At 39.1% G+C, this 17,364-nt stretch overlaps 1 protein-coding gene across 2 annotated transcripts in view; it reads right to left on the bottom strand.

The window, feature by feature from the left end:
- abcf3 (ATP-binding cassette, sub-family F (GCN20), member 3) overlaps positions 1-17,364 on the bottom strand; it is a 102,566-nt gene that overhangs the window by 50,013 nt on the left and 35,189 nt on the right. For both annotated transcript variants that reach the window (XM_043702561.1, XM_043702562.1), the window contains 3 exons: positions 14,393-14,515; positions 6,246-6,512; positions 2,779-2,859 (listed from right to left, as the gene is read on the bottom strand). In XM_043702561.1, coding sequence (XP_043558496.1) covers positions 2,779-2,859; positions 6,246-6,512; positions 14,393-14,515 — 471 coding nt within the window. The remainder of the gene's footprint in view (positions 1-2,778; positions 2,860-6,245; positions 6,513-14,392; positions 14,516-17,364) is intronic.

Here is a 17,364-nt window from a genome sequence, read left to right as displayed (position 1 = left end):
GGGTGAGGACCTGGATCTGGGTCAGATGCACTTCGAAGAGTCGGTGCAGACTCAATAGCCAAATTGCCTCTTTTCCACACCGTAGGGATTCTATGATTCTGAGTAGGTCATTCAACTCCTTGAGCCTGTTTCACCAAAGAGATCATGATTGATCTGTGGCCCAACTCCATATATCTGCCTTTGACCCATATCCCTTAGTAACATTGCTTACAAAAAATTGATCTCAAATAGAAAATTAACTAATCTAACACCCACTGCCATTTGTGGAAGAGAGTTCCAAATATTTACCATTTGCACGTAGAACTGTTTCCTAACATCTCCTGAATGGTCTGACCACAATTCTCAGACTAAGCCCTCTATAGTTCTAGAATCTTGACATGGTAATAATTTCTTTACCTACCCCATCAGTTTTTTCCCTGTTAATGTCTTAATGACTTTGATCGGATTACTTCATCATCTTCAAAATACAACAGAAAATAAATGTACTATGTACAATCTTTCAGCTTTTTCTTTTATTTACTTGTGGAACATCAGCATCTCTGGCTAGCCAGCATTAATTCCAGGTCCCTAGTTGCCCATGAGAAAGTGATGGTGAGCTGCCTTCTTGAAACACTGTATTCCACGTATTGTAGGTTGGTCAACAATGACCTTCAGGAGGGAATGCCAGGACTTTTACCCAGTGACAGTGAAGAAATGGTGATCTTTCCAAGTCAGGATGGTGAGTGGCTTGGAGGGGTACCTGCAGATAGTGGTGTTCCCACGCATGCTGCCCTTGTCCTTAGATGGAAGTGGTTGTGGGTTTGGAAGATGCTGTTTAAGGATCTTTGGTAAATATCTGCAGTGTATCTTGTAGATAGCATACATTGTTGCTACTGAACATCAAGGCAGAGGAAGTGGATGCTTCTGGGTGTGGTACCAACCAAACAGGCTGCTTTATCTAGGATGGTGCCAAGCTTCTTCAGTATTGTTGCAGCTCCAACCATTTGGGCAAGTGGGGAGTATTCCAAAAAATACTGACTTGGACAGGCTTTGAAGAGTCAGGTGGTGAGTTATGCACTGCAGTATTCCTCTGACCTACTCTTGTAACCAGTGCTTATATGGCGAGTCCAGTTGAGTTACTGGTCAATTATAAACGAAAGATGTTGATAATGGGAGAATCAGTAGTGGTAACAACACTGAATGTCAATGGTGGTGGTTATGTCGACTCTTATTGGAAATGGTGCAACTCTTACTTGCCACTTATCAGCCCAAGACTGGATATTATCCAGATCTTGTTGCATTTAAACATGGACTGCTTCAGTATCTGAGGAGTCACGAATGCTGCTGAACATTGTGTCATCATCAGTGGACATCCCTACTTCTGACGTTATCATGGAGGAAAGTTTATTGATGAAGCAGCTGAAGATTGTACTACCATGGGACAGAGGACAATTTACATCTACCTGCTGAACAAGATCAAGAGCTGAGGCTCCTCCAATGCTAAATTCAGGATACCTTTCTCACTTATAGTCAAACATACATGGTGTCACTGCCTCCTGAAACATAGCAGCCAGTTAATTCTCTACCTCCTATAGTCCTTGAGGCTCAGGCTCCAGCTTATCAACTCCAAGCCAAGTTCCTTGAATAGCCAGTGTACGCTGCAGATAAGGTTATTATGAACCGTAATATGGTCTACCAGGTCCCACATCATGCAGGTACAACACATCATTTGGCCCTGTATCTTGAAATTATTCAATTAGTTTTTAATTGATATTTTTAAATTTCCTACTTGCCTTTAGAATAATTTTACAGATTATAAACTAAGTTAACTTGAATCTGAAAGCAGCTTAGAATAGGTATTCAAATTTGCCGTTACTTACCAGCTAATTAAATTACAGCTTTTCCGAAACGTCACTTTTTAAAAACTGCTTCTGAGCCTCAGGTCTCCTTCCCCAACAGCTCCTCTTTCTCAGTATTCCGAGGTAAGTACATAGGCTTAGAGTTTAGGCCTTGATTTTTATTTCCTGCTCAACATCAGTGTACATCTTCTCCTCTGCTTGCTCTTTTTGCCTCTTATGCCCCAAATTCTCTAAGATGTTACTTTCGTATTAAAGAGAAGTACTCACCAGTGAGAGAAAAGGACGAATTGATCATGTCTAATAAGATTGTGTCATTGCCTCTTAATTTTGCTGCTTCATGCTTTGACTAGAGACAAGCTCCCTTTTGGAATGCAGCTTATTCATCAAATAGATAGTAAACTATTTAATATCAAGGCTCAAGTAATACACTTAATTCCAGAGAATTATATATTCACTGGGGCATATGAAAAGATGAGACATGCACAACATTAAGACCAAAATGGTCCATCAGCATTCAACAAATGTCCTACCACCTGTCCTCCCTCTTTCACCCTCCTCCCTCTTTCACCCAACTCCCTCTTCCATCAAACTGTAGTTACATCCTAATGCAACAAAGCAGCGCTCCAGTTCAAACCGTATACTTCTTCAATGTCAGAGGTTATCTGACTGCAGGGGGAGGTAGGTAATAAGGCAGAACTGGATGGAATAGTCAATTCCAATCCCATTCTCATTTGAGATCCAAAAACACTTAATTCTTAACCATCTGAGTCATAGGAGCCATGGTGGATGTTCAAATCTCTCAAGGTAATCAGTCACTGATGTTTTTTCACACCATCCTTTGCAGAAATATTTCTTCACTTTCAGAATCTCTTGATCATTACTCTGATGGCTCAACACTTTAAACAAAAAATAATTTTCAAAGGATTCATTCTAAACTCACCTGGCTGGAGCCTTGTCTGCCTCAATCTCCTCCAATTTTGCATAAATTTCAGTTAGCTTGCTGCTCTCTGTACCATCGCCCCTGAAAGAGAAAGTAATGAGAACAGATACATCTGCAGCTTAGAGATCGAACTGTAAAATTATAAAAAGTAATGTGCATTTTTCTTTACCTCCAATGGAGTTCATTATGGGCTGGGCAACACAAATACTTCAATTCAGTGACTGTGTTTCATATCCTATAGCATTGACAGGTAATTTAAAACAAAGAAACCCCCCAATCTCATCTGACCACTACATCCACACTTTCCCACCAAGTATCCTCCAAAACTGTCCCCTCTACCACACTGGACAAAGGCAGGAGACAATGGGAACACCACCACCTCAAAGTTCTCCTTAAAGCCACACATCATCCTGACTTGGAACAATATTGCTGTTCCTCTTCTCAACTGTGCTGTGGGTGTATCTACAACTGATGAAATGCAGCAGCTCAAGAAGGTGGATCACCACTACCTTCTTAACATCAATGGGGGGAGGGCGGGGGTGGACAATAAATGCTTGCTTAGACAGTAATGCCCACATTGCATTAGCAAAAGGATCATTGAAACAAAAACCCATAATTAGTGTGCTCTTTACTCCTTAATTGACATTTAGATTAATACTAGCACTCAGCAGCAATCTGAATGGAGAACAAATTTTGGATTTTCAGCACTGCGTGTTTAATGTGCAGAGTAATGAGAGAAAGTGGGATTCATCTATTTGCAATAACTTTCTTCAGTTTATGTGTTTTTCTGAAATTTGTAAAACTGGGCAAAGTGTCAAGTTCTGTGAAGCTCACCACAGCTTCAAAGGGGCCACATTACTCAATAGACCTGTTGTGAAGGTATAGGTGTGTACTGTACCTTTAAGAGAGTGTGACTGACTGAAAGCACAGTGTGTTGGACAATTTAAAAACGTAACATTTGGTTGTGAAACAAATAGCTGGAGATGCGTTGCCATGGTACATAACAAATTCAAATTCAGCCAGTTTAAACTATGCCCCAAAATACCAAAATCCAACCGAATCTGAATTTTAATGTTTTGATGACATCAAATCAATGAGACAGTCTGATGTTTTGGAGTATATAAAAATCGGGAATTTTGAACAGTTGGACAGAATGGCAAAGAGCAGCCAAACGCCAACAGACTGCTCGCAGTTTAACTCTCTTAAAGATACTATCCATAAGAAATTTGTGCAACTGAAGACCAAAGAAAAGATGACCCAGGAAAATCTACAAAGGAGAATCAATACAGCTGGCTCGTCTTGAAATATGATTTTTTTTCTAAATCTTACTCGGTGTTTATTGGACCAGTATTGTAGAATGGGAGGTAAAAGATAGGTTTAAGAGAAAGGAGTTGTAAATAGTTGTTGTCTAATGTTGTCTTTTGGATTTAAAGAAAAAATTAACAATTTTATTCTTTAAATAGTGATATTTGGGATAGTGCTGTGCCACTTGAAATTCAACAGATTATGGCGTGAGGCGAGCTTTTCTGTGTGTCAGGTTTGAATTAGCAGAAGGGTTTAACCAGTGTTGTAACAGACCAAAAACCAAAACAAAAGCAGTCCCTTAAAGTTTGGAATACTCCTCACGCAGTTATTAATGCAGAGGAACTGAAGAGTATTGGTCACATTGCAAATGTAAAATACTTCCTATGAAAGCAGAATGCTTGTAAAAGCAATGATTACTTTCTCACTGATGCAAGACAACAGGAATGATTGGATGAAATGTTATTGCTGACTGAAGCGCAGCCCACTGCAGAGATGCAGTTTACCACATTTCAAGGATACAATAGTAGCTACCATAAATCTAGTGTACCGGTGTGACCATTGGTCAACATGCTTAATTAATCTGTTTGGTTGCCTCAAACCAAGTGATAACCTTGAGTGGTATTTATTCTATTGCCTCCAAGTCAAGAAACAGTGATATAACCGGTAAGCCAAGTTATAATGACAATTCCTTTTCCTGTTTTAAACAAGCTTGGCTTGGCAGTAACACTATCCAAGATCATGATATAGTGGCCTCAAACTTAAATATAGACTCCTTGTCATGCAGTCTACACATTCTATATGACAGAAACAGGTCTAACTAATCTATGCAAATAGATATGCTCCACTTCCCAAATAAAGTCTAACCCCAACATAGTATCCTCCTAATAAATGATGAATAGGAGATACCGAATCATACAATTATAAAACAAGTTGGAGCATAGGAATCTAAACTGAACTCTGATCAGCCCAGTCCCCATCCCTTTCCCCATGGACCTATGAATTATACTTATCCAAATCTCTTTTGCAAGTCATGACTGAATTACCCTCAAACACATACTTGGGCGGTACATTCTAGAGTCTAACGATTTGTTATGTTAAAAAAAATGCCGTTTATGTTACCATCAGTTCTCTTGCCAAATACCATAAATTGGTAACGTCTACTTTTTAAAGCTTCTGCAAATGTAAACAGTTTCTCTCCATCTACACTGTTTAGGATTCTCATGATTTTTTAATGTCAATCAAAACTCCTCAGTATTTTCCTCTCTCAGGAGAGAATCTATCTTCTCCAATCTATTGAAGTAACATAAGTCCCTTATTCCTGGAACAATTTTTAAAAATCCTTTCTGCATCCTATCTAACATCTTCACAACCTTTTTACAAGAATGGTTGCACAGAACCAGACACAATACTTTAGTTAAGGATAAAAATGTCTTTTACACAAGTTTGTCATGATGTTTTATATTGTACTCTACATACTAATAGAGGAGAACTTCCCAACTTTTCTTTGAATACTATCAGACCTTTTACATCTACCCAAAGATGGCAAATGGGGCCTTGGTTTAATATTTCACCCAAAGACAGCATCGACAACTGTGCAACATATTACTCTAAAAAGTGAAGTGTCAGCCTATAACTTGTGCCCAAGTACCTGTACATGACCTGAAGATACAAGTTACAGAGGCATTGTTAGCATTATAACAAGAGAGGACTTCAACATCAGAGCTGTTATCTTCTGGATGAGAGAATAAACCAACAGCTAACAGTTGCTTGTAAACCGACGGGTGTGTTTCTCCGAATAGGACAGAGATCATAATTCTAAAGTGTTTCAACTAAAGCATGTTGAGCCCATGAAAGGCACCATTGAATGCAGTTTTCTTTTCATAAATATTAGGTTGTTTTAAATTATATGGCCAGTAAACAGGTTAAAAACATATGCTGGCCCATTGGATCAACAGCTGACTTACAGACATGCTTGGAGACTTTGAACACAAGAAAAAGAACCCAAATAAAAAATTCAAAGAGTCAAAAAAAGACTACCAGACTGAACTAGAGGGCGTTGACCAATGTTAGTTGGGCTGAATAGAGAGAAAATCAACTTAACCCTTGTCAGAATGCTGAGTGTTTGCAGAACCTTGGCATTTTGTGCTACGGCCTTCACTTACACGCCACTATTCAGCTTTGTGGTCAATTCTTTCTCTTTCTGTAGCAGGCTTTCACGGACTGTGTCACACTCCAGCACACTCTTAAGCGCCTGTGTGTCATCACCCACCACCTCCTGCTCGACATGCAAGATGCTGATGTGTGATGGGATACGTAGGCTCCGTGCTGACATCATCTTCAGTAGCGTTGTTTTCCCTAAGCCATTCCGACCAACCAAGCCATAACGTCTGCCATAAGCGAGGTGCAAATCGGCGCCAGTAAGCAAGCTCCTGAAATGTAGATTGTTTGACAAGATTTTAAAATTCAGTATTTTAAATAGATTCAAACAACTTCTAACATCTTTCAAATGGGAACTGGATTTTAAAAAAACATTGAAGGGGAAGTATTTGCAAAACTGCAAAAGAGAGCAGTGCAGTACAAACTGGATTGCTGGCCACAGATATGACTTAGGTGGCCTGCAGTCCAAGAAGATTTCTCCAATAATGTCTTAAAAATCACCAATGAGTCAGCGTTCACTTATCCTTTAGGTAATACGCTGCAGATTGCAATAACATGCTGTGTGAAAGTATTCTTCTTTCATTTAGCTCTTTTGCCAATTAGCTTTAAGTCGTTTTGGTTGCTAACCTTGTTGTCAATGCAAGCCATTTGTTCTGTCAAAGCTCCTTCATTTTGAACATTGTTTAAAAACTATATTGAACATAATGAACAATTAACCAAACCCAGTCTGCCAAATATGGTCTTAAAGTTCTTGCTGCAATTCTTCCTTAATCTTATATTCTAGCTCCCTTGCAAAAAAGATCAACAGACAACATGCTTTCCCAATTGGTTGCAAAACCTGCAAGTTAACTTTTGTTTCTTGTACAAGAACACTTTAATGCCTCCAAAAATGAAATTTTTAAGTTTCTTCTCATTTACTAATGTTATCTTCTTCCTACCAGATTAACATTCTAACTTCCAACATTACACAGCATCTTAGTTTTCAAATGTACTTTCTAAAGTTGCTCAATTCTGAGAGATCATAGAAATAATGTAATTTTATTATGGTTAAAATCCAAAAGGTTCCATCTAAAAGCAATACATCTAGGAAAAACTGAAATTTGTAGTGGAGATATCAAGGTACATAAATCAGCCAAATGCAGCTCCAGCAGAAACTCTCTCAGCACGAGGCCTTGCAGCTCACTACACAGAAACAGACCCTTTGGTCCAACTCATCCATGCCATCCAGGTTTCCCAAAACTAAACTAGTCAGACTTTCTTGCATTTAAGCCCATATCCCTCTAAACCTTTACTGTTAATGTGCCTACCCAAATGTCTTTTAAAAATTCTGTCTGTATCCGCATCTACCACATCCTCGGGCAGTTCATTCCACATACGTAAAACTCTGAAAAAGTTGCTCCTCCGGTCCCCCTTAAATCTTTCTCCTTTCACCTTAAAAATATGCCCCCTAGTTTTGAACTCACCACCCAGGGAAAATATTTTTGCTATTTACCTTACCTATGCCGCGAATGATTTTATAAACCTCTAAGAGGTTAACCCTCAACCTCCCACTCCAATGAAAGAAGTCCAAGCCTATCCTGATAGCTCAAACCCTCCAGTCCCGGCAATATCCTGCTAAATCTTTTTCTGAACCTTCACTAACTTAACAATATCCTTTCTATGACAGGGCAACCCGTACACAATACTCCAAAAGTGGGCTCACTAACATCCTGTACAACCTCAACATGACAGCTCAACTCCTATACTCAATGGTCTAAGCAATGAAGACAAGCATGCTAAATGTTTTCTTAACCACCCTGTCTACCTGTGATGCAACTTTCAATGAAGAGGAACTTGAATCCCTAGGATTCTGTGTTTGAAAACACCACCGAGGGCCCAACCATTAACAGTATAAAAGACTGTTGTCAAGATTAGAGTGGTGCTGGAAAAGCACAGCAGGTCAAGCAGCATCTAAGGAGCAGGAAAATCAACATTTTGGGCAAAAGCCCTTCATCAGGAATGAGAAATAACAGTATGAGACTGTTACCTAAACAAGCTATCTATTTCTTTTTCCCCATTTGGCTCACTAAGTCTAAACCAATTTCCAAAAACATGTATCTACTTGGGCCCATTCAGCACACCCTTCCAATATCATCTTCACACATTTATAACTTGTTCCACCCCACCAGTGACCTTTGGTTTTCTTCAAAATTACTAGTTTGGTATTCCATGGCCCAAAAACCAAACTTCTTCCTTTTTTTTTGGTGATGATCTCAAATATATCACCTGATTAGCAACACTGTCCAAGGGAACCATTTATCTGAAACAATTTGAGATACTGAAATAAAAAGCATGGCAGCTCTGTGCATAACTCTATGACTCAATCCAGAAAATGGAACAAATATTGAAACTGGGACTTTTCAAACTTTAGTCATTATTCTATACGCAATAGCAGTATTTCAGCGCTCTCACTTGACAAAGAAAACACCCGTGTTTTATTATTCATTCTCAGGGACGGAGCTTCACAGGTGGGAGGGGCTTTTATTGCTCTTCTCCCATTACCCTGTAATGGCTCAAAATGAAAATGCTACTGGCACTTAGGAGAGCGGGTACAAGTTAAACACCTTAGTATGCACATGCAGGGAATATAAACTCAGATTAGGGAAGGGAACATGTTGTTCTTGTCTAAAGGAACATTAGTCTATGAGTTGGGTTTTAGTGACTTCCTGGTGAGGCTTTCTTTGCATACTATGTATATCAGAGAAAGAGGTATTTCAGTCCAGGTGATATAATTTGATGTTGCTGCTCCACATGAGCCTACAATTTAAACAGAATCCAAATTTTCAAACTGCCATGGTAGGAATGAATTAATTTCACCATAGGAAGTGGTACCAGCTGAATTGTTCTTGCACAGCCAACAGAAGGACAACAGATTTTGATTTGATTTATTATTGTCACATGGACTTAAGTACAGTGAAATGTTTTGTATTGCATGCAGTACAGGCAGATCATAACATAAAATGACTCAAAGATCATAGGGTGCTTGAACAGTGCAAGGCATACAAAGTTATGGTTGCAAAGAAGGTGCACAAAAAGCAGGATCAACATTAGATTTGAAATCGGAGGTCCATTCAGAAGTCTAATGACAGAGGAAAGCCGTTCTTGAACTTGTTGGTACACATGTTTAAGCTTTTGTATCTTCTGCCCGACGGAAGAGGTTGCAAGAGATTATAACTGGGGTGGGAGAGGTATTTGATGACTTTGGCTGCCTTTCGTAGGCACTGAGAAGTGTAGATGGAGGTAATGGATGGAAGGTTAGCTTGTGTGATGGTCTCGGTGGTATTTACAACTTTCTGTAGTTTTATACAGTCTTGGGCAGAGCAGTTGCAAGCCATGATGCGCCCAGATAGAACGCTTTCTATGGTGCATCTATAAAAGTTGGAGAGAGTCCTTACGGCCATGCAGAATTTCCTTAGCTACCTGAGGAAGAGGCCAAATGCCTTCCATTTGTGCTGTGATAATTCTATGATTCTGAGTCGAACCTGCATTTCATTCTTCTATGCATGTTAATTGTTCACAGAGCACTCTTATTGCTCATCACTAGGATAACATATAGTGTATAACTGAAATATCTGATATTCACGATCATTTTCCAGAAACAGGTTGAGGTCATGGATGTTTGGTGAGGACAGGAAGTCTGTCAGGTAATAACATGGGAAACAGCATTGTTTGAGAGATGGTCCACCTACAACAAGAATCCTTTTGGCTTCCTAAATACACGGTTAAACTAGTAACAGGAGGACATTGGCCAATTTTTTGAAACCTTATGGATTTGTGCCAATTCTGGCATCCAACTTTTGGATGTAGGTAAACCAATCACCTTTATTTGAATTTTCTGAGCATGGAGGTTGGAAAGGATATTCTTGGTGTAGTTGCAACTATTGGTACAACTCATCTATTAATACACCAACTTGAGTTGTGGAGGGAATCATTAGATTAATAACCTCAAACTTACATCTGGACGGAAGTGGATACTGCAGATGCTAGATATTAGAATCAAGATTAGAGTGGTGCTGGAAAGGCACAGCAGGTCAGGCAGCATGTTGCCCGACCTGCTGTGCTTTTCCAGCACCACTCTAATCTTGACTCAAACTTACATCTGGCTTCTTAAAGCTCCATAGTACCCACCTTAGTCACCATGAAGTCACAAAGGTTGAGCATTCCTTGATTAATCTCAGGCTGCACAGATTGGACAATTCCTCATTAATCATGCCTGGAGACCGTGCTGCTCTAAGTTACTGCCATTATCCTCATGCACAACTGATTAAGTAACTATCTTCCCGTCAGTGCAAACAGCTGGAAGATAATCCTGCTGTACTCAGGAGACAGCATATGCTGCAGTTCAGGACCTCACAATTACAATTATATATCTCCCCTTGCCTCTAACACACTGGCTGACAGTGATAATATTCACATTCTAGTTTATTCCATTTTATGTACACTGGGCATTTTAGCATATACACTATCAATTAGTTTTTGAACAACCAAGTACTTCCACCAACATGTAATTCTCCTACTTGTCTTGGTAAAGACCTTTTGTACAGTCAGAGAATGTATTGAGTATGCAGATTAATCCAGGTACTAAGAGATTCCACAAGAGTTTTTTTAGTCTCAAATACCTCATTTTGCATGATTGAGCAAAGATGAAAAGATTTATGTGACAACAGTTCCTGAGATAAAGATATAGCAGAAATCCAACAATCCCTGGGCCCTGCCATTGGGTGTGTTCTCTCTCACATAGCCTGCTAAATTGGATTACAGAGATGCAGAATAGAGCAAAGATGCAAACATATGCATACACACAATCAGAATCAATGAGAATTCTCAGGTGTATTCCTGTCCAAACTAATTTTGCAAACCATGGGTGCAACTAAAAGACTATGCGTTTTATGCTGCATATATTATTGACTGCCATACAGTCCCACCTCATAGGTACTTCAGTTTAAGAGTTTCTTTAAATATGTAAAAAGAAAGAGAGAAGCCCAAGTTAACACAGGCCACTTCGAGAATAAGAGTGAAGAAATAATAATGGGAACTAGGAAATGACAGAGGAGATAAATAAATACTTTGCATTAGTCTTCAGTGTAGGAGACACAAATAGCATTCCGAAAATACTAAATAATCAAGGGCAAAAGATAAGAAATACAATAACTAATCACTAGAGAAAAAGTGCCAGAGAAGCTAATGGGGCTTAAGTCTCTTAGATCTGATAGGATATACTCTATGTAATTAAAAGATGTAGCGACACAGACAGTGGAGGCACTGGTAGTAATCTTCCAAGAATCCTTACATTCTGGAACAGTCCCAGATGATTAGAAACCTCCAATGTAGCATCTTTATTTCAAAAAAGAGCAAGAGTAAAAAAAGTAATTACAAGGCCAATTGGTTTAACATTTCTTACTGGGAATATGTTGCAGTCAGTTATAAATGATGCAAATAGCACAGCATTTAAGAATACAAAATATCAAGCAGAGTCAGGCATGGACTCCCAACAGAAATTTGAGAATTCCTCGAGGTAATGAGCAGCATGGATAAACCGAAATATATTTGGATTCTTAGATGGCATTTGATAAGTACCACAATTGAGGCAAATTAAGGGTCCACAATTTAAGGAAATATATCAACATAGACAATTTGCTTACTAATACAACATAAGAGAACTGGGATAAGAAGGGCATTCTCAGGATAGTAACATAACTATTGGAATGCCACACAGGTCAGTATTGGGGACACAATTATATACAACAATGAAAATGAATTTACCGTGGTCAGGTCTGCAAATGACAAAAATAGGTGGGAAGGTAATGATAAGGATGACACAGTTTGCAGAGGGACAAAGACAGGTTAAGTGAGTGGGCAAAAATCCTGACAGATGCAACATGGGAAAATGTGAAGTTTAAGGAAGAAGAGGAACTGAAGGTTACTTAAATGGTAAAGGATTACAGAAAGCAACAGCATGAAGGAATTTCACAGTCATCATGCATAAATTACAAAAAGCTAATGGATAATAGGGGAAATAAATGGGATGTTGGCCATTATTTCAAGGAAATTAGAATTTAAAAATGAAGAAGTCTTGCTAAAAGTATTCAATGCACTAGTTGGGCAAGAGCTGGAATATTGTGAACAGTTTTGATCCCTTAACTGAAGATGGATAAACTGGCATTGGAGGTAATGTAGAGAATGTTTTACTTGGTTGTTCCTGGGTGTAGAGGAAGTGTCATCTGAGGAAGAGTTGAGTATGTTGGGCCTGTACTCACTGTTTAAAAGAAGGAGAGGCGATCTTATTAAAACATAAAAGATGCTTCGGGGGCTTGACAGGTGTCGAAAGGTTGCTTCCACCTGTGGGAATGCTGTGACTATTTGCATAAAGGATACAAATGACAGAGGGAGCAAACAATTAAGCTAATTGGCATCTATATTCACCTACATAACATTATGGGACTTAACAGAGTTGTTTCCCCTCAAGGGACAATCAATGATCAGAGGGCATAATTTCAGAGTAAATGATTACCTATTTAAGATACAGATTAGGAGGAATTATTTTCTCTCAGGAGGGGAGTAAATCTGGTGAATTCTAGGCCATTAGACATATTCTAGGCTGTGACCGATACATTTTTAATCATGTTTTGAATCAAAGGTTCTGGAGAAAAGGCAGAAAAGTGAGTTGAGCATTACCAGATCAACCATGATTTCATTGAGTGGTAGAGTAGTCTCAATGGCTGAAGAGTTAACTTCTGTTCTTGCACCCTAAGGTGCAAAGGGAGGTCCAGGAATATTTTGAGAGACAATATCAAAACGTAAGATCAAGCACAGACTGCACTGAGGAGTAAATATAACATCTCACTGACTTCCACTTGCTTTCTTAAAAGCATTAAAATATTGCTTATATGCAGCACTGTGAATTGTAATTTGGATGGGTGGGCTGAGAGATTACTAATCCATTTGAAGAGGTGTCCTTCAATAAAATTGCTCAAGAACTACTGATCTTTGAATGGCAGAAGTAGAAGCATCTCTATTGACCGTTCTGTTGAGAGCACATTGTCAGGCTGCTCATCTGGCATCTCGTATTTTACAGGTATAAACTTTGACAATTAATAACTGGGAATATCATAGTCATTGCCTTTGGTTCCCAGACAAACCTGATGTCCCACCTGCCAATTCCATCCTTCTCTGTAGCAATTGTTCAAGGCTGAACCAAACAATTTGCAAACCTGATCTCACAGTGAACCCCAAGCGGAGCGGACAAATATTTGTCCATGCCATAGCTTCTTCATCCATGACGTTTTCCAACCCAATACCTTTCCCAGTCCATCTGCTGTTGTCAACTTGAACTTTTTTGTCTGAACGAGTGAGGTGAAACTCTCGACCGGGACTTTCCATTTCAGGAGCCGTTGTTGCTTGGATCGCAGCAGGGACTAGAAACTGCAGTATCTTCCAGCTACACTCTCCTCTCTTGATTACAGATAAAAACTGTTGGCTCTCTTCAAGTTACTAAATTAGAACAGTTACTGTTAGTAGTAGAACTATTATTCTGTTAAGTTTCCCAATAGAGTTGTAGGTAAGCCAAGTCTTTTCTTTTCTTATTTTGTTGTACTTTGATTATACTATATGAATAAAGTGTGTCTTGCTTAATGTCGAGTAGCTTGATCAATGAAATTGCATCTGGAGCACAACACCCTTGCACTTATCCTTAAAATAAGAAAAAGTTAGGATCTAGGCTATCTTCTTAATCTATTTTGAGGGATATGGGCTGGTCCATAACAACATACCTACATAGGTAGGTATCTGCAAAATGCCTTATAATGTTGAATGCGCCAAAATAAACACAAGTTATTAATTGTTGTTGTATAAGCATGGAAGTCTAGAAGAAAAGGAAAAGAAAATCACTCTTCCATAAACTGTTGCACAGGGGAAGATGCCACAGCATTCCTCAAACAAGGATTGTTAGCCACAACATGGAAGAATTGCTTGACAAAAAAAAAAATCAAGATCCAGTGAGCTCACTTTTCACCATGCTCAAAGTCACACAACACCATAATGGTTGAAAAACATGGCAATAACTATCAATTAGACCTGAATATGTTCAGTGCGCAGCAGCAGTGGCAATACTCACCTGTCTCCATAGGAGACATCAAAATTCTCAATCTTGATATCATAGGACTTATTTTTTCCTGATGCTTCCAAACGGCTTTCCTTCTTGTTAGAAGCTTGGCTGGCTGAGGCTTCCTCAAGAATCCTAGAAAAATAAGAAAATGTAACCTTTTGGCCAAAAGTTAACAGAACAGAAAAATCATCACTGGATAGACATTATTCACTGCATAATTAATCATAAGTAGGACCTCAATCAGAGCACTCTTAGAAGTGGTGTTCATACACACAATTCTCAACACTGCCAACTTTTGACCTCACTACATCACTCGAGATGTGGTTGAATGGCTCTCCCAATTGTTTCAGACAATAGAAAATTTTGCACATATGCCCTTACTGCTAACAATGAGCATAATATATAATCTTACATTTCACATATTTTATCTTCTCCCTAATTAAATGGTTATCAAACATCATTAAATGGTATTGTTAATTTAGTATTGAACTCAACTTGTGGCCATTGCACATTCCAGTAGTTCGTGTGAATAACTTTCTCCCAACTTTCGCCTTTCCTTAATTGCTTATTTTGAGATTATGACCTTATGACATGCACATGACATGCCTCCCCATCACAACAATATGCTCCTTTGCAAACACTTCAGTGTCATAATCCTCTCCTTCAAAAAAAAGTCACATTAGGCCCTTGTTTATTACAAATTCATCCTCAGTCTGACATTCTTCACATTTTTGATCACTGCTTGCCCTCTCCCCTCAACTCTCTGCTCAAATCTCACTAATCCACACACTAAGAGCTCCAAAAAGTCATGCACAACATTCACCACCACCATGATGCATGATGCTCCTTTGTCATCTACACAACCTTTGATATGGCTGTCCACACAATACTTCTCTGCTATCCCTTCCCTTTTGTTCAGCTCCACATGATGGCCTTGCTTGGTATCACTAATAAATATCAAGCATTTCAAGCAATAGCTGTTCTTTCTCCAAAGATCCATGCTTTACCCTGTGACATGAAGCTTCCATAGGTATATCAACAGGTGTGATAACATCAACATCCACCTCTCTTGCATCTGTGCTACATGGTTATCCTGATAGGAGATGCTCTCCCTTCAGCTGATTTGTCTTTAATTGCATAAATTGCTGATGTGACCTACGTTTATTTTATCCTGACAGTAGAGAGTGCATGCTCATTACAGTATGAAGTTTGTCTGTTCCACTCCTGAGTAACATTATGTCAGCACCTATCATGCATTCGAAGTCTCACATGTTGGTTTATGGGACTGGGAATGACTGCATGCTGATCATGAGAAAAAATCTGGCAAAACGCTAAAGCCAAGCAGTGCAGACTGTCTAATTTGGATTGCACGGTTTGTACCACTCATTTAATACATTCAATTAGATTCAAGAGGGTTACAATATAAAAGCACTGTTGTGCGACTGAGACTTTATAAAGCTCCAGTTTTGGTCCCCACACCTCAGGAAGGACATACTGGCACTGGAGCGTGTCCAGCAGAGATTCACACAGATGATCCCTGGAATGGTAGGTCTAACATATGAGGAACGGCTGAGGATCCTGGGATTGTATTCATTGGAGGGAGGCTGGGACGCTAAATGTCTTCAAGGCAGAAATTGATAAATTCTTGATGTCACAAGGAATTAAGGGCTACGGGGAGAATGCGGGTAAGTGGAGTTGAAATGCCCATCAGCCATGATTGAATGGCGGAGTGGACTCGATGGGCCGAATGGCCTTACTTCCGCTCCTATGTCTTATGGTCTTAGATATTCATTTTTGGTTATTAGTGAGGAAGAGATATCAGTAATACATTTACCGCACTAGCTTTTCATCTTGGAGATTGTGATTCCAGTTCAGATTAATGGTATAAATATCCTATGTTGGACAGTTCAAAGAACGAGCAGCTTGGGCAAGTCTCGAAATAATTTGCAAATTTGGCACCATGAGTAACTGACAATCTGCTCTTTTAAAATAAAGAGCTTGACCACAGCATAAAAAGAAAACATCAACATCTTACAACAGGAATTTATTTCTAATTTCTCTTGCAAGAAAGTTCTGAAAGTGTCAGTGCAAAAGCCACATCAAAGCACAGAGCTCCAGGAGAAACCACACTTCAAAAGGATCTTTGAAGTTAATCCATTAACCTGGCACAATTTGATGATTCTTTGGGCAGAAAGTTGTTTGGAAGGTGCATACAAGAGGAAAATTAGACAACGTTTGATAAGACTGCACATTTTTTAGCATTCAGATCTTTAGGATATTTTCATTTTATTTGCATTACCTGAAAATAAAGTGACATCTTCAGCTAGTGTCAAGCAACAACACATCATGTCCAGATGTTCAAAGCAAATCCAACCATACAGCCATTCATTTTCATCACCAATGGAAATCATGGAACTTCACCAAGACAAACTGACCTTCCATGGATGAGTGCATGTTAGCAAAGAACATCATACCTTACAAAGTCCATTAATCAGCTCAGAGGATTCCAGATCTTTCCCAATGCCCAATATCATTTCCCCGACTCCTTTCTGAAACAGTAAAGGGGGGCTGCTTGCCAACAATATTAGCAATGGTAAGCAGATACAAAACAATCAAAAGTCTCATGGGGCGACTTCAAAAAGGATAAAACATGTGCTTAGAGGAACTGAGAAAGGCAGTGGTTTATTTATTTTTGTTAAGAAAATGAATTTTTGAAAAATGGCTCTGGACCTCCAGTGCTGCGTACTTCCTCATGCCTACGCACTAGTATTATTCTGACAGGTAAATACATACAAATAGATCAGCTCCTTGTTTACCTAAAAGCAATGCCAGTTTCTTGTCACAACAACAAGACTGAAAGCAGTGGCTTAACTTTGAGAACTGGAACCTGACAGGTCCTCTAACATTGATAAGCTAGAATCAATACAGCGAAACAAATGAGGTCTGTAATACTGCTCCATCTTGTAATTTGCTTTCAAAGG

Source organism: Chiloscyllium plagiosum, chromosome 13, assembly GCF_004010195.1.
Source record: "Chiloscyllium plagiosum isolate BGI_BamShark_2017 chromosome 13, ASM401019v2, whole genome shotgun sequence".
Classification (NCBI taxonomy): Eukaryota; Metazoa; Chordata; class Chondrichthyes; order Orectolobiformes; family Hemiscylliidae; genus Chiloscyllium; species Chiloscyllium plagiosum.
This window is presented reverse-complemented; position numbering and strand designations above follow the sequence as displayed.